Source organism: Sphaeramia orbicularis, chromosome 12 (genome assembly GCF_902148855.1).
Source record: "Sphaeramia orbicularis chromosome 12, fSphaOr1.1, whole genome shotgun sequence".
In the NCBI taxonomy this organism is placed as follows: domain Eukaryota; kingdom Metazoa; phylum Chordata; class Actinopteri; order Kurtiformes; family Apogonidae; genus Sphaeramia; species Sphaeramia orbicularis.
This window is the reverse complement of record NC_043968.1, coordinates 41101748-41126855: the sequence shown is the minus strand read 5'-3', so window position 1 is coordinate 41126855 and position 25108 is coordinate 41101748. Positions and strand designations below refer to the sequence as shown.

General features: G+C 38.6%; 1 protein-coding gene across 6 annotated transcripts in view; it reads right to left on the bottom strand.

The window, feature by feature from the left end:
* The window catches only part of anks1b (ankyrin repeat and sterile alpha motif domain containing 1B), a 258313-nt gene that overhangs the window by 129723 nt on the left and 103482 nt on the right, over positions 1–25108 (bottom strand). For all 6 annotated transcript variants that reach the window (XR_003936737.1, XM_030148434.1, XM_030148435.1 and 3 more), the window contains 5 exons: positions 24490–24565; positions 22144–22245; positions 15632–15754; positions 14349–14536; positions 9645–9776 (listed from right to left, as the gene is read on the bottom strand). Coding sequence is in view for 5 of the 6 variants with exons in the window: in XM_030148434.1 (XP_030004294.1) it covers positions 9645–9776; positions 14349–14536; positions 15632–15754; positions 22144–22245; positions 24490–24565 (621 nt within the window). In the remaining variant the exon portion in view is untranslated. The remainder of the gene's footprint in view (positions 1–9644; positions 9777–14348; positions 14537–15631; positions 15755–22143; positions 22246–24489; positions 24566–25108) is intronic.

Genomic DNA, 25108 nt, shown 5'->3' with positions numbered 1-25108 from the left:
TGTGACAGTAGATCTCCTCTTGGTTTTGATGATCTGTGTTGCAGAAAGACAAGTACAACACAGGGTTTGCTTTATTAATTTTTGCAGAAAAGCACACCATGTTCTGTAACAACAATGTATCATTAACAGTTAAACACAATTGTTAAAAGTGATTTGATATGATATTAAAGTCAAATAAAAAAACAACTGTGGTACATCGCACGGAGATTGGGGTTGGTGCCTTTGTAGTGGCAAACTGGGGTGGTGGTCCCCATCTTTAAGAAGAGGGACCAGAGGGTGTGTTCCAACTATAGGGGGATCACACTCCTCAGCCTCCCCGGTAAGGTTTACGCCAGGGTACTGGAGATGAGGGTACAGTCGATAGTTGAACCTCAGACTGAGGAGGAGCAATGCGGTTTTCGTCCCAGATGTGGAACTGTGAACCAGCTCTATACCCTTACTAGGGTGCTGGAGGGGGCATAAGAGTTTGCCCATCCAGTCCACATGTGTTTTGTGGACTTGGAGAAGGCTTATGACTGTGTCTCCAAGGGCATCCTGTGGGGGGTGCTCCAGGAGTACAGGGTAGATGGCCCCTTGTTAGTGGCCATTCAATCCCTGTACCAAAGGAGTGTGAGTCTGGTCCACATAGCCAGCTGTAAGTCGGACCTATTTCCGGTGAGGGTTGGACTCCACCAGGGCTGCCCTTTGTCACTGGTTCTGTTCATAACTTTTAAGAACAGAATTTATAGGTGCAGCCAGGTGGTGGAGGGGGTTGAGTTCAGTGGTGGGAGGATCTCGTCTCTGCTTTTTGCGGCTGATGTAGTCCTCTTAGCTTTGTCAAGCAGCGACCTCCCGCTCTCGCTGGGGCTGTTCACAGCCAAGTGTGAAGTGGCTGGGATGAAGATCAGCCCCTCCAAGTCTGAGACCATGGTCCTCAGCCGGAAAAGGGTGGAGTGCCCACTCTGGTCTGGGGAGGAAGTCCTACCTCAGGTGAAGGAGTTTAAGTATCTCAGGATCTTGTTCGCAAGTGAGGATAGGATGGAGCAGGAGATCAACAGGTGGATCAGCGCGGCATCTGCAGTGATGTGGACGCTAAACCGGTCCATTGTAGTAAAGAGGGAGCTAAGCCAAAAGGCGAAGCTTTTGATTTACAAGTCGATCTACATTCTAACCGTCGCCTGTGGTCATGAGCTCCTGATAATGACCGAAAGAATGAGGTCGCTCTTCCCCCAGAAGTGCCTGGGGAGAGGTCTGTCTGGGCTTCTCTGCTGAGGCTGCAGCCCCTGTGACCCAGACCAAGAAGACAACGAGTATGAGAACTGTGGTACATATTGTATCACACCAAATAAAATCATCTTGTTCTGCCATTTGTAGGTATAAAAATTCAACATCACATGACAAAGAAAAAAGAGAGTCAAGGTAAGAAAAGACAAAAACGGAGAGAGAAGTAGAACATTAGACTGAAAATAATCAGCCAGAAGGTCATTATCCTTGAGAATCCCCTGAGCATCGCTGAGCTGCTGCATAACATCAGTCTGAAAAAAGACAAGGACCGCTGTGGCATTAAAGTACTACCTGGAAACACACCATTAACTCAAGAAACGATTTGTTCTTTTTATGTGTCTTTATTTCTACTTGCAGGGGTCTATATTCACAGCCCAAACTGAAAACTGCTGTTGACCGTGTCTTAAATGTTGAAACACTGTTTTTGTCATGTTTTGAACATTTTAACTGGATTCCTGAAATGTTTTCTGTTTGTCATGTTCTGCCCATAAAGAAACCAAGAAAGCCGCAACCATTTACAATCTTGAATGTCAAGACTAAACTCTATTCTTAAAGGGGTTGTATGTATTATTTCTACTTTCAAATATTAAAAAATAACCTAAAACTATCATTAAAGTGTTTAGAATAAAGTGTTCTGAGCTTAAGCCAAAGCTGCTCATGAATCACATCAACAGTCCTCTGGATTTATGTGACCACTAGAGGGAGTAGAGAGTCACTCTACCAGTCTTACACGGTGTGTTAAAAAGTGACAAGATGGGATGAGAATCGCTAAGAAACAAGTTGTAGAGTCAAAGAAAGTGACAAAGTGATAATAGCTAGAAGCACTGTTGTTTCGCTGTTTAACTCTGGACACAGCTCTAAATGAAAAGAATGGAGTTTGGTATGAAATCGAGTTTAATTATGAAGTTTACAAAGGTATAAAGTTATTATGTGATGTTATATTCTTTGCTAAATTATCTGTTTGTTGATCTATGGTTCAGACTGTACAGACAAACTGTACTGAAAACAGAGGTGGTTTGTGGTTTTGTGGGACTGTTTTCTGTCTAAACCCAAAGCTTAGCTAACAGAGCTATAATGTAAACTATCATCTGATGCAGCACATGAAGATTATATAACAGTGTTATTTTGATCGTACCATAATACAGATGTGTGTAAACAATGAGTGATACAGTTGTTGGATATACAGCATGTTCATTATTTATGCATCAAGAAATAATGATACACAGCCCTATGTTTAAATATTAAATACAGAAAAGCAAAGAATGCATGTGAATGTGTCATTTTTGTAAATTAATCCCTGGATGTCACATGTATAGAGATTAAACAGCTAAACAGATTAACCAAAACTTCACCACGTGTTTCTATTGATTCTGTCAAAGCTTTTGAGGATTTAATGCCTTGCTGAGGGGCATATCAATAGTAGAACAGTAGGTTTATACTTTTTACTGTCTTTTTCAATTGCACCTTTTAGTTTGTCTTGCTCCAATCTTTTCTCTTTTTCCTGATTACCTCAAGTACAGTCAGATATCTAGACTCCAGTGGGAAGTCAGGTGATGCACATAACACATCACCATGTACTCAAGGACAGAACGTCTGTGAGTCTATTTCTAAGAAAAGTATTTGACAGCAGCTATAGCTGTGTTTAAGGTTAAGTTGACAGACAGACTGCAGGCTATAGGTGCACAGTCTACAAGGCATAACGCCATTAAAAACCACTAACTATAAGCAGAACTGGATCACATCCCAGAGTGACAGGAAAATAAAAACAGAAACAGAGAAAACAGCTCAAGACTGCTTTTAATATTCAGTGTCTGTTTTAAGCTAGTACAATGTATAGTAGCACACTGTCATTTAAAGCACAGCAATTCACAGCAACAGAATTGGTTAACATTAGATCATTACTGCAGAGATTAATACGGCACAGTGCAGCAGTCTAAGGGCACCATTAAATTTGTTCTTTTAGCAGAAGTAAAATGAGCACACATAAGGATTTCTCAGTCTCTACATCAATATATGAGCTTAAAGAAATATACTACCTAAACATCATTAAAAACAAAAATACATTTAGGAGAAAATCTGTATATTATAGAGGCTATATGGGATAATCTGGGCAGAGAAAATTCTAAAAGACTCTGGGGTGTTCTGCATCATGCTTGGTTTGATATACTATCAAATTATTTCAGAAAATTTCCTGTCAGTGGACTCAAGAGAGTTTAAGATGTACTAAACCCAAAAATATGAGGCGACATTAAATACTGACTTTTACCTACAGAAGTCATTTTATTCTGATTTATTTATGTGTAAACACTTATTCCCCTACTAACGCATTGACCTGTGTGGTCATTTTTATGCTGGGGAGAGCTGACTTTTGGGAAAAGATGTGAGTCTATATTTTATAAGTACTGACATAAAATTTGTTTGGTAAATCATTCTTAAAAAATTAAGCAATTAATACATTAATACCGATATCTAGGAACTGAAGTTAGTAAATGTGTCCTGCCTGTTTTCCCGTCATGCAGCGTGATACTGTGCTTCCTGTCAACCGTCATGGGCATAGCAAAGGGATTGTAGGACTATTATATTCCAAAATGACTAATGTCTCCTAAAATATTGGTCCTATCAACTTGCCGTTTTTGCAACTCTCTGCCTTGACTAAAAATACATGGGTATGCCAAACTGCAGCAGTCAACACTTTCTGAATTTTGTGTGATGCCCGAGACACACACATTAACACACACACAGAGTCCACTTCCCCTTTATAATATAGACATTATATTTTTGATGCTTTAATAAAGAGACCCGCAAATAAAAATGCATATTCATCACAGCCCTGCAAAACCAACTATACGCAGTGGCCTAAGACTATCGTACAGAACCGTATGTTTCAGCTGTATCAAGTTCTTTAACTGTAAACAGATAGACAGAGTAAAGACTGGAGTGTGTTTCAGTGGAAAAAAAGTTAGGGTGAGATGAAGTGATTACCTATCACGCCTAGTGCCTACAATACAAGCCTGTGGGGGCAGTGTCTGGGTTAGATCTAAGTTCAGCAACATTATGTGTCCAAAAAATGATGGAAATAAATGTTGTGATATTGCATAAACTTATCAAAATGATATCATGACAAATAATCAAAGCTATATCAACTTGTCAAGTAAAATATGAGAGTGTGGACTCATTTTGGCCAGGCTGTCATTTAATTAGTCATTGAGATTTTGAAGGTTTATAGGTGATAGGTGATTATGTGATTCTACTTCCACTACCATTATTCAGTGTGTGCTGGTGTTACCCTTAAAATCAAACACCCTTATCAAACCTTCACAATTCAGTCTTTAATCAACAGGCTTACAAAGCTCTAAATCCTTTCCCTCTCAGAAACACCTGCCAGTGATGTCCTTTAACACTCTCAAGGGTCCTCAAATGTCTCTGATCTTAACCTGTGCCACTGCGACACAGACCTTCCCCTTCCTCAACTCCCTAAAATCCTTGGGCTCAGACATGAAAGGTCAGAAGCCACCCACTGCAGAGAGAAAAAACAGAAACACAGGAAAGTCTGGCTGAAGCTGAGGTAAGACCATATGAAGACAAGTGAAGGCAAAGAAGTAAGATGCACAGACATTGGTTTGTGTGTGTGTGTGTGTGTGTGTGTGTGTGTGTGTGTGTGTGTGTGTGTGTGTGTAGTGCTCTGACGCACCTGTGCTGATGGTGACTGAGAATTGTCAATGGTGGACATCCCACGCCTCATATCTCATGAATTTCTGTGTTGCCTGGCAACCCTGCCAACCTCACTGCATCTTTTTTACTGCATTCGTTCATTATGTTTCTCCTTCATTTCTTTTTATTTTACTTTCAAGGTTTCTGCGATTAAGATCAGAACTTGTTTTTATTAAGTCAACAGAGGAAATTCCCTCCATATGCGCACACACTGGCGTCACTTTGTGTTCACATGGCCAAGGTAGGAGGTAACATGTCTGGTGACAAAAATTTTACAATAAGAAGCATCCTCATCCAGCCAAGCATATGCACACAAATACACACACAAACAGAAACGAGTGACAGACAACATGCAATAACATCCTAATTTCATAAGTGCAGAACAGAGTGTACACTGTTTACCTGGTAAATTTAAGGCAAACTAGTCAGTCTCTGACACATATACTGTAAACAAACACACACTGAAATTATCACTAATAACCATGTGCATGCAGACCTGCTTTCACAAGTGCACACAGGCACAAAAACAACCAGTTTACAAGTGTAGATGTGAAATGTAGCTATAAGACGGACATATGTATTACTTTGACAAATAAATACTTTCATTTTCCAGTTTTCATTTTACACAATGCACATATCTGCTTAGAGTCACTGAATTTAAAATATCCCCAAACACACACTTGACCTTTAAATTGCAGCCCTTTGTGATTATATAATTGCACAAGCTGACATAGTGATATAATTGATTTTGAAGCTCAAGTATACTGTTAATATATATGTACATGTGATACAAATAGTACACTGCAGTATTTGGGTTTAGATAACTGTTTCAGTGAGTCAAACTAAAGTTCATAGTGTTGATTTCCTTTTATATGACTTGTTAGACAAGCTCATTTATTTGAGTGACAGCCCTAAGTGACAGCTGGACAAGCAGGACACTGAGAGCTGAGGCAATCACTAGAGGGGAATGAGAGAAAAGCAGCTGAAGAAGATGTAGCTTTAAAGATCTTATGTTGAAAGAAAGCAAGAAGGATGTGAAAATTATGTCTGCAGCACAAAAATGTTTCAGCCGTTTGTCCTCAGAGGGAACACATACACTTCTCCTATATGTTAACTCAGCGTATTCACAATTACACAGGGCAAATTAGCATGGTGCAAACTTAATTATGCAATAACAACTCCATTTCTCTTTCCTCTCCCACTCTGTTCCTTCCTTCCTCTATCGTCTTCAATAAAGCCCACACACACAAATCTGCCCACACAGGATGATGATGCCACAGCACACACATACACACAAACACACACACACACACACACACACACACACACACACATAACAAAGCTGATGCCACCAAATATGCTGTATATTTCAACATGCACCCTAACACATCTTTTTTTTTAATGCTCCACATTAACACACACTCACACACACACACACAGACACACAGTGTTTCGTGCTCATCCAGGTGCAATGCTCTCGAGGCAGAGTGCCAGTCAGTCAGGCACAGGGCCAGCGCACAAGACAGAGGGTCTGTTGTGTTGTAAATGTCAGATGTCCTGCTGTTCAAGCCAGCACCTATCTCACTGCTAAACACCCTCATCTGCACACACTTAACCACATTTATATCCACAGCATGCAGGGATGAGGGGGGAGGAAGGAGGGAAGGGAGGGTGCCTGAGCTGCTTTTTTTAGAGCTTAGGTTAGAAGTGCAGGTATGCAGGATACTTAACTAGTGAGGAAGTAAGAGAGGATGTCTGTAAGTCACCATTCTGTAGAATTAGGAACACGAAATAAGGAAAACTGAAATGTCATTTTATCATGTTTGGATACTGCGGCTACAGTAAAGGTGACAGATATGAAAGGTCTTACAGCTGAGATTATGTGTCTAGTGTCTTTTTGGTTTAATATACAGTACTGTGCAAAAGTCCTAGATCAACATCAGCTTTGTTGGTTTAGTAAAGTTACAAGGACCACACACGTATTTCTCAGTCTCAGGATGCCCCTGGAGACACGATCGTAAGTAGAGGTGGGTAATCCCAGCTCCACAGAGTAAAAATCCTGCCATGAATTGGTTCTACCTGTTCACTTGACACAGGTGATTCCATTAATTATCCCTTCATCTACCTGGATGAGGAGTTGCGCTCATCAAACTGGGCTGGTTCAGTGAGTGGTAGGAACAAATACATGGCAGGACTTTTACTCTATGGAGCTGGGATTACCCACCTCTGGTCGTAAGCCTTCTCCAAATCCACAAAACACATGTGGACTGGATGTGCACATATTCCCTGTATTATATTATTGTATGTGAAGAAAAGAGAATGAGAAATAAATATGTATGCTCATTTCAATGCTGCAAAAACAACAAACTTAGAGGTGGCCAAAGACCTATGCACAGTACTGTAGATCTTTTTTAATCTTGGTAGTCGAGCAAGGTCAGAGATGTCTATGGGGCCTGAGGTGACTAAGAAGAAACCCATCAATGAAAGTGCAAACACAGCATTATGTGTGTTTGTTTCCCTGGATGGTATGTGGTTAATAACTTACACCTACGGCATTATATTGACATAATAAAACAGTGTTTCAAAGAAATCAAATAAAAGGAGCAGCAAACAGAAAAATACAAACATACAGAACTCAAAATAGGTACAAATATTTTTGTAAATATAATTAGTGTCATTGAAACAGTTTTTTTTTCAAAACATTTCTACTTGAAATTTGCAATTGTTGTCATTTTTAATGGATTCGATTTCTACAGCGCTTTTCAAGGCACCCAAAGTGCTTTACATTGTTGATCCATTAGTCATTCGTTCTCACATTCTCACTCTGGTGGTGGTAAACTACGTCTGTAGTCACAGCTGCCCTGGGGCAGGCTGATGGAAGCATGGCTTCCAACTGACACCTAACGGACCATCTGACCACCAGTCATTCATATGCACCACATGTGAGTGACACTGGAGGCAAGGAGGGTGAAGTGTCTTGCCCAAGGACACAACGGCACATGACTAGAACAGAGTGGGAATGGAACTGCCAAGCCTTCAGTTAGTGGATGCCCTACTCTACCTCCTGAGCCCCATTTTTAGGTGGGCTTCACTTTTGCCGTGCCAGGATACTGGTGCCTGTGGGCTTCAATCACCTGTAGCAGGTATTACCACTGTTCTCCCTGTTTAGTGAGGACAGGGTTGAAATCCTGAATCAGCTTTACAGCCCTCTCTGCCTTGACTTTAACTTTGAGATTCTGAACAACGTTTTTGGCAGCTACAAACACCTCTCCATCAGACTAGTCTTTTGGATTCATGTCAAACAAAGCTTGAGATATGTTGTAGAAAGTAACAGATGAAGGCTGTTGTTACTGATGATACTCTTCTAGTAATAAAAGAACAAACAACATCCATTGCGCACACAAATATACACATAACCAAAATAACATCCAATTGTGGCACCATTAAATATAGTGGAAATGGCATAAAATTTTATGTAGTAGGTTTTTTTGTCAAAAGGAACACACAGTCGTGGAAAAAAATATTAGACCACCCCTAGTTTTTGTCAATTTCTTGTTCATTTTCATGCCTGGTACAACTAAAGGTGCGTTTGGTTGGACAAATATAATGATAACAACAAAAATAGCTCATAAGAGTTTAATTTCAGAGCTGATATCTTGACATTTTCCATGGTTTTCCTGATAATAACCAAAATCACTTTAGCTCTTACATCAATAGCTATGGGATTGTACTGCCCAAAACAGTGCTTTTAGGCATTCTATGTTTTCTTTTCTCTCTGTTTTAGTCACATGATACACACAGGAGTTAGTACTTGATTGCATAACCATTGTTTCTGATGACTTTTGATGGTCTAATAATTTTTTCCGCAGCTGTAATTACAGCCTGGCCCCTTTAAATAAAATTGTTTATTTTTTAACACGCCCTACAGCACATACATAAATACTCCTATTTTGTATGCCATATTCTTAAATATTCTACTGTGACATCCACATTCATGCTCATTTGCATTAGGAGGAAATCATCCATCACTGCTCTAACTGTACAGAGTACTGTATGCTCACAAGGATACCATCTCTATATATGACCTAAATGTGCGCTGTCAGCAAAATATTACCACAAAATCAGTCAAACTTAAATTCTCACATTGATATTCTACTATGGAGGCCTCTGCTGCCTGCTGCTGCAGTATTCAGCTTTCCCCACAGTGATTATTAACCTTTCATATGATCGCAATGTGTCCAATAACTGAACCGAATGCTATTCATTTAAACTTCATGAACTAAGTCACAACGCTTTAAAAACTTGATAAAGATAATCCGAGATCTGAGGCAAGACCAAGAAACAGACAGATACTGATGGGAGTATCAGGAGATGCCAAGAGACAAAGCCTCTCTAGTGACAACTCATTCACTGTGTTCCCACGGTAACCAGTAAAGTATTCACTCAGAACTATGGCAATATCACTAGTCTGTAATTTCACTGTAGTGGAGCTGTGTCTGTGTATGCTGCATTATTACATGTCTTGTGACAAACTTACATGTTGATTATTAAGTGATATGATCATTATGTTTTGCGCACTAAGGAAACAAAGTGACATGTCACTGAAACAATGAACATGTTCACTCAAATAGTTGTATAGATCTGAATGTTGACAATGTTGATGTGCGTACCTGTGAGAGGCTGGAGAAGCCCAGGTTGTGGCAGCCATTGCATGGGGTCAGGGCCTCCCAGAATCCAGTGGGGCCGCAAATCTTGTCAGCCTCATCCTCCTCCTGAGCTGGAGCGAGAGGCGGTGTCGGTCGCTGAGAAAGAAAATACAAACAAAAGATGAAATTACTAGATTACTTATCATGTTGACTCTTAAAACCAAAACAAAAAAAGAAACATCTGGGTAATTGCCAGTTCTTTTAGTTAGTATCATTTATTGCACATCATATGATTCAGGGGATCCTACCCTTTCTTTTTGATGCAGTGTTATGTGTATGTTATCTGTTGAGTGTTGTGATGGTAACTGTTTTTAGCCAATTTTAGAGGCACTAAACACTTTTAGTAACCTTTTTACAGAAATTCTATTTTATGCTTGTTTGCAGTGATAGGACTGCATACTGCATTTCGTTGCATGTGTACAATGACAATAAAGACCTTCCTTCCTACCTTCTTTCATTTATTCATTATCTTTAAATATATTATCTTTGCATGAGTATACCATATTTTACATTAAAAAAAATCCAGCCAGTGAAATCCAGTGACAGGGACTTCTTTATTATGACACTAGGAGGCATACTTTAGCACAGTGAACTAAACACACATTTAATAGCAAATCATGTACAATTAGTTAATATAATTATTATTTTCATATTAATATTAAAATAACTTTCATTCATAGATGGTTACATATAAAATAAAAAAACCTCTCTGTCAACAGAATAAATGCAATAATATAACAAATACTGTCCATATTTTATTTCTTGGGAATTCTGCACTCCTACCAACTACGAATAAAATGTGCTCCACTGTCAATAAGGTTCTGTTCTGTATCACATGATTGCATTTTTAATCATTGTGAATACACCATTCTACTCTGAAAACTTGGAATCTCTTGGTTTAGATGCAATTTAAAGATTATCTCTATTAGCAATGGTTCAAGTGTTACATAATGTCTGGTCAAGGATATGCAAGTATAGCATCGGTTCTTCTCAGGCTTCAAGAGAATTATTTTCCCTGATAAAAACTGAGACAAATGTGCCAAATGTTTGGAGAAAGTTTTTAGTACAAGTGCAAATTCAAACAACTACTGCTCTGTGAACCACACAGAGTTAACAAAAACAGGAGGGTGCAGGAAGAGAATAGTGACTTTAATGAACACTGTGTTCTTTCCTGGAGCTGTTTGTCTCCCAGGCGGCAGGTGTGTGAATGATTCCCATGGCATGAGGTGTTAGAGGGCAGGTACAGCCCACCTGATATCTCAGTGAACCATGTGAAGCTGCAGATGATGCAGGTCAGACAGCGGATTTCACCCACATATTTATATGACTTTGATGTATTTACAGGCAGCAATATATAAGAGCTAGAAGGGGGAGAAACGAGAGAGGGAGCTAAGAAAGGTCTGATGGGAAAGCAGAAAAATTATTCAAGAACCAAGGTCTGAGAAACAGTCGCTCTGGTTGGCAATGAAGCAGAGGACACAAACATAACAAGGAAAAGGAGAAAGGGAAATAAAAGGAAGGGGATGGGAAAGACAAAGTAAAAGCATAAGTAGTAAATAATATGAAAAGTGTGAAAGAGAAGTTGTAAACTGGAAGGACAGATGGGAAGAGCAAAAGAGCAGCAGTCAAACTGGAGATAGAAGCACAAAATGAGGCTGAAACCAAAAGGTCATCGTTGTCTGCAGACTGCAAAGGACCATCTGCAACACTGGAATATTGATCGATGAAAAATGGACCGCAGTGCTCACATATACATATTGCGCCATATGCATGAACAATAGACAGATACTGTATTTCCTTTCATTAAAAGGCATTTATCAGCCAGTGGAGCTCATCGTCAAAGGACAATATTAATTATTCATTACAGAGAAATGCAAAACTGATCAATATTACATTACTTGTCCATGGGAAACCTTTAAAGGAGTATCACTATTTTTGGAACCTGTATTTAAGCACACGCACAAGGAATGCAGCCGAAGATAACACAAGCAGCTTTATGTGAAATTAACGAGTAATCACATAAAAACTTGTGTTTTCTTTGAATGCGTATTTGAATTTTATATGCTGCTTTAGATGCATTTTAACCCAGAAAAGCCTGAATTGAACAGAAAACTAATTTTCAAAAAACTGATGACTGACTAAAAATAGAAATTACTTGTAAGGTATAAACATCCAATATTGATCATTTCATTTTCTCTGGATGTCTGAAATCATTGCTTTTTTCTACTAAATTCAAGTGAAATTTGACTGCGTTTGTGTTTAAAGTATGAAAACATTTCATAACCTTTTACAAATTGAATCATCAAGATTATAATGTGATGATCATTATTATTTATCTGTACATTAATTATTAATAAAGACAATAAAGATACAGGTAATCTGTCGACATTGGACTGTCTTTTTCATCATATTGAATACTCCCATACTCATATACTGCACTGTGTACATTGGCTGCAGCATTAAGCACACAACACACACACATGTATATTTCCTTCATTGCTACAGTAGGTTAATGTACAACAGGTAATATAAGAAGCCTGCATTCTTCATCTGTGTGCTGTTGCGGGTTTCTGCATGTTTTATTCATGTGTGACACCCTGAATCGCATACTAATGACTGTGGCCACATGTATAGACAGTAGCCTGGGGGCAGATAAACATGCGTACACACAAAGAGTGTCGGTAATAGAATACAAATTGGTACTTATAGAGAGAGTGAGGGGGACACAAGATGGATAGAGATAATTAAAGCCTAACAGAGCAGAGGGTGTGTGTGTGTGCCATGCATACGTGCACACGTGTGTGAGCCTTGGCGGGTCTGAACGCCTGCTGTAACTGTATGTAAACATGCTCCCAATTGCTTTCAAACTGAGCTTATGACATATCACAGGGATGGAAAAGATGATGAGCTTTTGTTCAGTGTCATGACAATTTTCACATTAAGGTGTGTGCAGGAATGTGTGTTGTTACTGGGGAGCAAAGAAAAGAAAAATAGAAGCAGACATGCCATAATAAGCAAGGAAGAAGCACAGATGCACACTGTCAGACTTCTGTGAATGTCTGTGTGAGTTCATGTGTGTGTGCAGTGTCTAAAGGCTCAGGTGGGGGTCAGTGATGGATGACCTCTGTGTCCTGCAGTGCATTTGACTTCATGGATGCTGGAATTGGAAAAAAGCTCACAGCAGTGTTGTCATGCTGTGGCGTCTGCTAGAAATAAACTGCAGCTGGTCAGCTAATCCTCACAGAAGTCAGTCAGCAATTTGCCATAAACGTGCGCTATCAACCAATATGTTTTAATCAGCTTTCTTTTCTGAGAGGAAAAAAAGTCAGAATGAGAACGAATGAAGAAAAGACATGAACAAGGAAAAGGCAAGGTAGAGAAAAAAAATATCTGCAGGCTGAACAACTGTTTGAGTACAAATAAGAATAATAATTCTCAACAAATTCAAGCAAACACCAAACAGTGAGGTGTTGAAGTAAACAGTCAGTTCAAAGAATCACTCTGTCAGACACTGCCCTCTATTGTCCAGATAGACAAAGTACAAGCACAGTGCACATCTGGACCCTTTGTTATTAAACTTTAACATGACAAAAAAAATATTAGCCATAAAGAGAAAGGCATTAATATGGTATATGACTTAAATTTGCACTTCACAGCAGAAAAACAGGTTTGTGGGTTTTCTGTCGTCAAAGCAGCTAGAAGAAATGCAACAGTGCATGAAATTGCGAACATCTATACTCAGTCTACACTGTATTGAGCAAAAATAAATTAGGAAGTTTAATATATCAAAAAGTATGCAGCTCTCTCCAAATTCATGTTGACCTTTCTTCTGGTGCTTCCACACATTTTAAACGGCGTTTGTATTTTCTTGAATACAGTGAAACACATACTCACTTCATCTTCTGTTTCTTGTTTATTATATGCATCATGTCCAAAAAGAGAGAAAATGTCTGATACAAGAATTTAAAATGAACCTAAAATATGTTTATTCAGCATGCAGTAGCAAGATATCCTCATATACATGAAGAAAATGGTGCTTTGCAAGCGTTCACACAGGCACAGGCTCCTTTTCATCATTTGCTCATGACTCCATTCTGTCTGATCCCAGTTGGTATGTTTTATAACTGAGGCTGTGTTTATTCATCCAGTCTGCTCTGCACCATGCACACCACTTTACACATCCATGAAAAGTCATCTCCTCCACCTTCCCAACCTTCTCTTGAATTAAACAAAACATTAGTTTTTGTGCTTCAACATGTATTCATGTATGTATTTCATACATACATTTTTAGTCACTGAAACTTGTGAATCTGACGCAGGCTTTTCTTGACTTCAGACTGTGTCACTAGAGCAGACACTGTCAAATACAAATTATGTCATTCTGTATAAATAGTTAAAACAGATGAAATGAAGTGTCCTTGCTGAAAAACCTTATCAACGAAACAAGGAAATAGCTGATTGAGAAACACTGTTGTAGATCTTTTGATCCTTTTTCTAATTCAAACACATATGTAAACTGATTATTGTTTTAAGTGTAAAGATGAAATACATGAATACATGAACTGAGCTGTGACTTCCCTACCCACAAATGTAATTGCAACCCAGGTTAAAAACAATGATATGTACAGCCTAATTTCCCCAAACTCTTGTCATAAGTAAGTGCTGTACCTTGCCACCTCGAGTCAGAGTGCCATTAGGTCGGTCTGGACGCTCCTCATCGGAGAGCCGGCCACTGCCGAAGCTGTCCATGGAGTGAGAAGAGATGGTCTGACAGAGCTCCTCAAAGGAGTAGTCCCTGTCCCGACACTTCTTGATCTCATGGAGCAGTTTGGACAGCTCACTCGTCACAGCGTCATCTAGAGAGATACAGGAAGAAGAGGGGATAGAAAATACACACACAGCACATAGTGTACAGTAAAGTAACCTTATGACACTGACAAAAGTCTGCTCCTAACTTTTCAAAGTGACCCCATATGGTTTGTACTCCATGCTCCCTAGCTTTGTCAGTATTTTAAGTATGCAGTGCATGTCATGAACAGACGGTGGAAAAAAAATCACTGTATGAAAGAAACTAGAGGTCTTTTTTGTCTTTTCCTTATTTTTCCTTATTTTCCACCCACTACCCAAACCTTCTTTTCGGGACATTGGCTGAGGATATTTGATTTCCTGTTTGCTTGATTTATTACCAGAATCTAGCTTTGGCAAAGCATAGGAGCAGAACTAATGGCTCCAAAACACCTACTCTTCTGCATTGCTGATATGTTCGAACAGTCATTCAGGCACGTGTTGAGGAGCAAACTGAGCTAATCACTTTGTCTCACTTCCCTGCATGAGTCTCCAAGGTAATCAAGGTAATTATGGTTTGTGCTGACAGTCACTGAGAAAGGAGGAGAGTGGATCAGCAGGAATTCAGCCTGTTGCAATGTTGTGCTTATAACACAGGGGGCATTCCTGCACAACGTAAATGCAGACTGTTCATAAAGGCAGTGTCTATTTGTGACCACTAAAGGAGCTGTTCTCCATGACTGGATATATACTGTGTGTCATTTTTCAATCAGTAATACCTCAGATTATAATTAGAGGTATACTTATACTACAGAGCTTCAAAATGCAATATATATATAGTGCACAAAAAGATGAATTTGTCCTCTGGCTGCTGAGCTGGCTTGACTTGAATCTGTTTCTACTATCTGTATTTTTATGATAATTCTTGAGGCATATCTTAAAGAAAATTCTGACCTCAGTGTAAAATCTATTTTTTGTAGTCTGTAGCATCCCCGCTGCTGGTTTCTGCTCCTTTCTCAAAGGAAATCTAAAGCAAATCTTGTTTTCAAGCTCCCACTCTTTGGTTTACCTGGGAGGAAAATAATCAATATGTCTCCTGGAGAACCTTTTGACTCATTTCCATTTTATTGTGGTTGCGGGATCCATGTGAATGTATGTGTACTCACTCTTGTGCCTGAGGGAGGGTGAGGCCGAGGGTGAGGGGACAGAGGTTCGAGGTGCAGGGATGGGACACTTGCGAACCGGCTCCTCCATGATAGTCTTCCTCTCCATCTCATCCATCATGTACTCTATAGGAACGTCAAGAGAGGGACAGGGATCAAAGACGAGAATCGAGGAATGAGCGAGGAATGAGATGTTGGCGAACAAAGAGGAAGAAGAGTGAGGATGTTCAGGAAAATAGGAGCAAAGAATGGAGATACGAGTCAGAAGAAGAAGAAGAGAGGAGGATGATGTGAGGGTGGAGGAAGGGAGGTTGAGGGGAAGCATTTCAGAGGCATTTACTGGATCAATATAATAGCACGACCATCACATCGGCATGGTAAACAGCTTGTGCTGCATTCAATTCACACTTCTCCGCACTGAGAATTCCTTTCACAGCATCTGCTAATAGAGCACTCTACTGTTCATAAAGGTAAAAGAGGTAGAATTGTGTGGAGGAAAATAAATTGGACAAGGGCATAAGACAGAGCAGGTTCAGGTGTGTGGGGTGAAAAAAAGTCAAACACTGCAGATAATAAACTTAAAAGACACACTAGCAGCTGAAAACACATGAACACACTTACACAGGGAATCCACTTGTCAGATTTCTAGTTAAGCCCTAATGAGGAACACTGTTAATGTTGAAAAGTCATCTCAAGAAAATGAATCCAGGCACTGGGCTCAATATGTATGATGCACAACCACATTTGCATACAATTATAATGAGTATAGGAATATGCATCAAGAGTCAGAAAGCAAGGATTAAAATAACTGACAGTTTTATTCGCCTGTACTGATTCATCAGCAGCTTCTACCAAACAAAGCAGAAGACATCCAGGCAGGTATTACAGCTTAAATACTGCTCTGCACTGTAGCGTACACCCAGCTGCTCCTGGACTGCACCACACAAACAGTTAATAAATGCAAACAGTAGAATGAATTTTGCCCTGTAAATCAAATGAGACTCTATTCATAATGAGATGCCTGTGGCCACTGAAAAGCCCCTCAACTGGTACAATTGAGTAAATGACAGGTCTTTTGCTCTTTGTGCGTCTGTGTGTGTGTGTGTGTCCTTTCCCATCTCCCACTGCCACAACAGGAAATGGCATGCAGCTGATCTTTTCACCAAGTCACAGCTGTGTCCTTCTCTCCCTCATTCTCCCTCTTCATTTTCTCTCAAACAACCAAATTCACTTTCTTTTTCATGATGAAGTCCAAATCTCTCCAATTCCAGTTCTGGTTTATTGAGATGAGGCTGCTATTTCTGACTGATATTTGAAATGGTGTAGATTTTTTTTTTTTTAAACATGTGGCCTGTTTATTTCACTTACATTTAAGGATGATTTACATGATCATATTTCTTATGCAGATTTATGAATATATGAGTCACAGAGAAATTTTGATTTCACTGCTCAGGATTTAAGCAACAGAGCTCAAATCACGATTTTCCAAAGATTTCATGCAGCACCACAGTTACATTTTATTCATTTTTTCACTTTCTGGACCTGCTTTATCCTCACTAGGGTCACAGGGGTTGCTTGGAGCCTATCCAATCTACTTATGGGCGAAGGCGGGGTACACCCTGGACATGCCGCCAGTTCATTGTAGGGCTGACATATAGAGACAACCAGTTACTCTCACATTCACACTTATGGCAATTTTTTGATTAACCAATTAACCTATCAGCGCATGTGTTTGGATGGTGGGAGGAAGCAGGAGTACATGGAGAGAACCCACGCAGACATGGAGAGAAAATGCAAACTCCACACAGAAAAGCATAGTTAAATTTTATAAAATGATAAATAAAAAGAGGTGGGTATTGCCAGTTGCTAAAGCAGTGAAGCCAAAGTCATAGGTTTTCTTTCATTTCATTGCTCTAATGTAATGCACACATAGATAATGTTGTGTCTTTTGTATGTAATTTATTTGATATCATCAGATATCAGATATGTTTAATGAACACTTCAATTTACAAAACTCCCCTACATGACATTTTTGTGCCTTTTGTGGCCAATGTAATGACCTTTACAAAATATTTTAAATGCACAGAAGGAAGAATGTTAAAAAACTGCATCCTACATTCAATCCCTAGGTTGAATAAAAAATGCTGGTAATAAAAAAAGGATTTGCTTCAGAGAAGGAAAGAGATGCATCAAAACCTACATTCAGGATACTGTTTTTTTTACTGTGCAAATGTCTTGTTTTTGCAGGGTTAAAATGAGCGTACTTATTTATTTTTCATTTTCTTTTCAGAAAATGTATACAATAAATCTCAGAAATCTCATATTGTCTGAATAAATTGGATAAAGTCATAAAGTGCAAAGGGAGGTCACACTAAATAACTCCACTTTTTTCCCTCTGGATTTTTTTCTTTTACTATTTAGCTACATACTTTCCAATAACCAGACTGTATCTTAATACTGAGACTAACAAATGCATATGTGTGGTCATTAGAAATTTATTAAACCAACAAATCTAATATTTTGTATAGTACTGTATGTTGCAAGAAAAACAATTTAAAAATTTTAATGAATGACTCATTTTCTAGATGTTGAGTGTGAAGGCTTTTCAGGATACCAAAGAAGAACCATCTGTCATGGACATAGTTTTGCTAGTTTTGCATGTGGTATCTCATAAAGGGATACATCAAAAATACACTGAATATAACTGTGTTCTGTGGTCTGTCTTCCAGCGTTTGAAGCAGTGTTCAGAGGGTGAGGACACAGTAAAATAACAGCAATTTTAACTATTGTTATTGTAATGTTATCACTTAATGCAGTTTTATTTCAAGGTTAAGGGAAAAGAAAGAGAACATGCTAAATCAGCAGATGCAGATGGTCACTATTTTTCTACTACACACAGATCATATCAGATTCTTCAATAATGAGCAAAATGAAATGAGAAACTAGAATCACTAATTATGGCTACAACAGCCTTTGCATCACTGTATTTTCCCTGGTTTAATGTCAGCCTCATGTGGCCAATTTGTAACATTCCTGGGATTTGGTGTGTGTTCCCCTTTCTGACTGTGCCTCTTAGTTACGACCAATTTGCTGTTAATTTTGGCTCTGACATATTTTCTTCATCCCGTTTTTGCCTCCATCTTTGCCCGTCTTCATCTCTTGTGCTTTAAATCATGTGTAACTACGTGCTTTACATACACCCACAGATTATGCAAGCAGAGATAGTGAAAGCCTTTCGGCCTCAGATTATAGCATTCATACCCAGCCTCATAATCACCCAAGGACAACTCTGTCTTTGGAAGGTGCAATCTGGAGAATCTTTGGGGTTTTTGGAGACTGTGGTACAGACTCACACTAACAATCACTGGTTCCACACAAAACACACTGGAGTATACGTGAGAACAACAACAGGCCTTTTAATGATAGGCAAAAGATAAAGAAGAATGGAGGGCAGTAAAGTGAAACACTACTAATTATACTGGGTTTTTTTTGTTTGTTTTGTTTTGTTTTTTTGCTACAAGACCTGGTACTGTACAGGGTGGGGACACATTAAAAGAACAGACACTACTCACTACTACACTATCTTACTTCCTCCAGAACTGTGTCATTGCACCTTGACATTGGTTATATACGTCTGTGAGCTGAACTGAAGGAATAAACATTTTTCCAGAAGATATTTCTTTGTTTGTTGTTGGTAGTGGAATGTGCTATCTAACACTTCAGACTCCCATAGGTGTCCAGTGAGGAAATAGGGTGACCATGAATATATGATTCACACCATTTGTCATCAAATCACTCAGTGAGCCCCAGTGACTTACTGATACTGTCATCCGGAAGAAATCACACCACACCTCTACTATTATTGTTACTATTATTATTATTATTATTATTATTATTATTATTAATAATAATAATAATAATAATAATAATAATAATAATAATAATAATAATAATGATAATAATAATAATAAATCAATGATTGGTCAATTGGATAGGTCAAATCTCAGTTGCCCATAAGTGTGAATGTGAGAGTGATTGTTTGTCTCTATATGTCAGCCCCATGATGAACTGGCGACTCGTACAGGGTGTACCCCACCTTCGCCCATAAGTAGGTGGGATAAGCTCCAGTGATCCCCGTGACCCCAGTGAGGATAAAGCAGGTTCAGATAATGTATGAATGAATGAATAAATAAAAATAAAGCAGAAAATTAGACTTGACGTGTGAAAAAAAAATTAATCTGCTGAGATGCTGCCTACCGTCTAAAACATCTAAAACACCTGCAGAAAACAACTAAAAGAAGCACAACCTTGCATTTACAGTGGGTTCTGCTAAAACTGTCATACAATCCTAGGCAGCGATTATTTTTGCAATGTTTACAGCACTGCAGCAGTTTTGTAAATAGCGAATGATTAACATGTCAATGTTATTCTTTAAAGGGTTGGTTTTGTTTGTTTTATTTCTACTTTCAAATATAAAAACAATTAAAGCGCCATGAAGTTAGGCGAGAGAAGCTGATGTATTGGATTGTAGAGCTATGTACTGGATATATTCACACTGATGAGCTGACAGATTTATGTGACCACTAGAGGGGGGAATGTGAGTCATTCTGCCATGGCGAGGAAAACAAATACCATGGGGTCTTTGACTACATTGTCAGAATTTGACAAGCTGTGAAGAGAACCAATAAGAAACAATTTTTGACTGATAAAGGGTAGAAGGACTGTTGTTGTTTTCATCACTGGACACATCTCTAAATTAAAATAATGGAGTTAGATAATGAAATCACAGCATTTCTTGTACATGTGTGAGTTTGATTATGAGGTTTATAAAGGTATAAAGTTGTTATGTGATGTAATTATGTTGGCTGTTTGTTAATCCATGGTTCAAACTAAACTGTGGCAGTTCTGACTTTGTTTGGATGATTCAAAGTGGATCTTTAGTTCAGCTATAGACACCAAAAACTGTATGGAAAACTGACGTAATTTGTGGTTTTATTGTGTCTGTTTTCTGTCTAAAAACAGAACTAAACTAACAGAGGTATAATGTAAACTATCAGCAAATGAAGCACACAGAGATTATAGAATGGTGTTATTTTGCCCAACTGTCAAAATAATAGGCTGAGAGTTTTTGTTTGAGGGGGAAAACTTGATGATACCATAATACAGATGTGTAGAAACAATGAGTTTTAGAATTTATTCAGTGAGTGATACAGTCTGTGGATAGACAGCATTAACTCATTGGTGGTTTTTGTAATCCTACATGTGCTACTGTCTGGTACGTGACCTCCCTCTGCTGTTGAGAGTTTGGAATACATAGCTGCATCAGTCTGAAAAAAGTATATATCATTCTGTCTAGATTCAAAGCACACTATTTAAAGTTTTATTACAAGGCAGTGTATTTATTTATCCATGAAGAAATAAATATTTCAAATTTTTTTTGCATTATTTTTTTTTAACCCAAGTAAGGCAGTGAGATGAAGGCAGACCAACAACAGCAAGAGTAACAGTTGTGTAACAGTCAAACAATGGATGAAAAATTCAACCACTTGAGATGTTGAAGCCAGTGAAAGTCTCAAAATGGATATGATTATACAAATTGCTATTTAGTTTTGACAGCTGCTGGGTACCTAGTTGCAATTGTAAAAACAACAAGAAAAGCACTCGGAGAGCGCAGACCTCCGCCAAGACAGATCTGTCCCCCCCAATCACCGCCAAAATTTAATAGTTTCTTCCTTCTGCCAGTATCAACATTTCCTGAAAATTTCCTGAAAATCTGTCCATAACTTTTTGAGTTATCTTGCTAACAAACAAACAAACAAACAAGTACGCACACACAAAGCAAAGCGATCAAATATCTCCTGGCGGAGGTAATAAAAGCAAGTAGTTTGGGTAGTATAGGCAATGTAAAGACACATTATTACCCAAGACACAAAATGTTCCATTAAAGGTAGATACTTTAACAAAGCAATAGAAATAAACAAACTCCAAAAGATCCACAATTTTTGAGAAGTAACACCCACTTCGACAAAGAAGGCCAATCTGAAGACCTCTAAACTGCTGTGTGTATCAAGAACACAATTATCAAAAGCCTTGGTTTGTTAACAGTGCATTTTCCCACTGTAACAACTGCTTCTCTTGTGTCCCAAGAAAAGATAAACTTCCTTGAAAACAAAATAGCTCCACTGGATCACATCCGCTCTCAACAACAGTCACAGTATCATACTGTACATCAACATACCAAAAATATCAGCATGTCAGCGCGCCTCATGAAGTTCAGCCCTAAATGTCATCCACATCCACTAAAGCGAACATCAGTAACCTCTGGGAGAAGTCTACGTTTCTATTTTTACAAATCGGGGAAGGGAAGTGGATGTGTAAAAAGTGTGAATATTCTTGCTTTAATTATGTTCTACGACACTTACTGTACATGAATGCTCCATTTTTTGTTTGCTGAATGACCCAATTGGAAATACATTCAGTGTGTGTGTGTGTGTGTGTGTGAGTGTGTGTCTTACCTTGGATAAGAGCTGTGATCTGCTGGGATTTTGGTGCTGGATGTTCTCTCAGGATCTCCAGAGCTGTTCTCCCTTGGCTGTCTCTCAGATTGGTGTCGATCCCTGAACCACAAACACACATATAGACATATACAGTATCAGCACTGACGCATAAATATTGATTAAGACCTAAGCCCAGCTGCCGAAAATATACCCAGACATAATAAACTATCCACAAGTACTGTTAAAAGTACACACAGAGAATAAGACACAGATCTGCTGACCCACCCACTTAGTCACAAAAATCTACTCAGCACAAGAATGAGATGCTGTCGCCAGAGGACAAATGTGGGATTTGAATAATTTGTCAAGAGTCTTTATTAACAGCTTTGTATCGCATTTTAGACTACAATTTCCCCCGGATAAATAAGCACTTATTCAAACACACATGTGGACAATAGTGAATCACAGTCCCAGGCAATAACCCACTGAATACTCAAGAAGCAACACACACCCACGAGGACAAGACATGATACACAACAGAGGCACTGTGATGTGATGTACACACTCACTCAAAAGGGAGATACAGTCAATTTTTTAGTATTGAATGATTAAATTGAACAAGATGAGACTGTTTTCTGCTTTCATGGTTCACATTCAGTGGTAAATCTAAAGGGATTCTGAAGGAGACCTGTTGTAATGTGGTGTATTTATACTTTGCTTTACTCCTCAATATATGTTTAAGTAACTCCATTCTTATTTTTAGAGCTTTTATGCTTTGCTGTACATTAAAAATGGTGTATTAATGAAAGATAAGCCCTGTTTGCTGATATAAGCTCCCAAAAAAATTATAATGGAAACTGCATAATTAAAAAAAAAAATGTATCTTTACTAAGGACAGGTTCTCATCTTTATAATGAACTCCAATGCTTAATGCAGCAAATAACAGGATATTTTTGGCACCCTCTAAATGTCAACATCCTCATCTGTTTCCCTGGATAGCACATGACTGACAATAAAAGGCCCGTTGCCCATTTTGCATCCCTACAGCCTCCACAGCCTACCATCACATAGACAACAATGCACAAAGTGTGTGAGATACTGTAGGTTAAAGTTCAGTGAATCAGACCAGTGCAGCCATGTGTGGATGCAGGATGTTCATAAAATCAAGGCCAAAAGAACAGTGCCACATGGAGGAAGTCCTCCAGGAAACAGGAAGTGCTAAAAGGAAGTGGGTGGGAGGTAGCGGGCCTAACAAAGGAAGACAGTGTCCAGATTTGACCTGCATGGAATATGAAACCTGCAAATGTCCAAGATGCAACTTTTTACTGTTGGTATGGATGGGAGCAGTGAATTACAACTGCTTGATATTTGTTATTGTAATAAGGTGTTTTTGTTTATATTCTTCAGTGTAATTTTCCTTTTACTTAGATGTGCTTATTTAAAGTATTCACTTTAAATTTGATGGAAAAAATAATCATTTTCATGGACAACACAACAGGAAACAACACAATCTTGTATATAAAGACAACAAGCCAGTTGCCATTAAATGCAAACTAAATAAATCTGAATCCCAGGCATTCATTATAGGACCAGTTCAACTTCAATCATTCATCATTAATCAACCATAAAAACTGACAATCTGCACTAAATGTGATGTTTAAATATGTTAGCTGAAAGTATTATGGTACTGTACTCATTAAAATGTTGTGTTAATGTAAATGTGGCAGCCTGTCAAAAGATAACCCTCTAGTTTTGCTGTAAAAGCAACTTCTACACAAACAATTTACTTTGATATTATTACTTTTAATGAGTAGATTTTTACACAAGTGATTTCACTTCTAAGTACAGGTTCACCTTAGTAAATGTATTTCTACTTTAGTAAAACAATTAAAAACTAGTCTTTAACACTACTGCTAAATTAACCATGTGCTATTGATTTTATGTAAAGTTACATTTTCATATTTTGTTTATATTTAAATATGTTGAATACAATAATAAATGAGTTGCTGTTTGTTGTCTATTTGTCACCATTACCTCTGACCTCATTATAAAATCAAATGACATCAACAAAATAAGACACTGGACATTACTGACAGAGTGTTGTACCGCCTCCTAAAAAACAGACACTGCAGGACTATATATATAATGTCCAGAGTTTCATAATGTTGTAAGCAATGCAGCAGACAAGTGCCTTAAGTTCGCCTGAGGGCAAAATCCAGCCAAAATTTGCTGAAAAATAAAACCTGTGGAGGATCTAACTGCAGGTTAAAATAAGAAGGGAAAACAGGGAAAGCAGGCGCACAAAGCAAACACACAGCTAGCTCACTGTGTTTGTGTTTTGCCAAGGTACATTTATAGACCCACCTGAGTCAAGCAGAAGGCGAACTACATCCATCTTCCCAAAGAGAGCTGCCTCATGGAGGGCACTGCCATTCTCAGTCTGAAAAAGAGAGACAGAGTCAGTGTGTGTGTGTTACTGTGTCACCACTTTAACAATTGAAAACAGAGACAAAAATAGCTGTCAAGAAAAGTGCACAGGGAATGCGAAAGGCACCACAAAAAAAAGCACAGGGATTAAATGGTAGCAAAAAGGACAATGCTTTGATTTGAGACAATCTTTTGACAAACTAAAGACATTCAGAGATTAAAAAAAAAAAAGCCACAGTCCCTCACAAACAGCACGAGTCCGAAATGATTTCAAACCATTACACAAGCCGTAGGAGCCTGTGTGGAAATGTCCCAATTTCCCTCAACATACACTGGCCTGCATCAGCCTCCGGTGCTTCTAATGGGCATATTACAGATATGATGCAACACATGGAAATAGGGAGGGGGAGGCGCTGATAAGTATCTCATCTTGGATCAGCTGTGATGAGAGAGACGATTAATCTGACAAGACCACGTTTAACTGTGTGATCATGAAGAGGCACAACACAAAAACCTGTTTAATCACACAGCAAGCAGACATTACAGCAACACCATC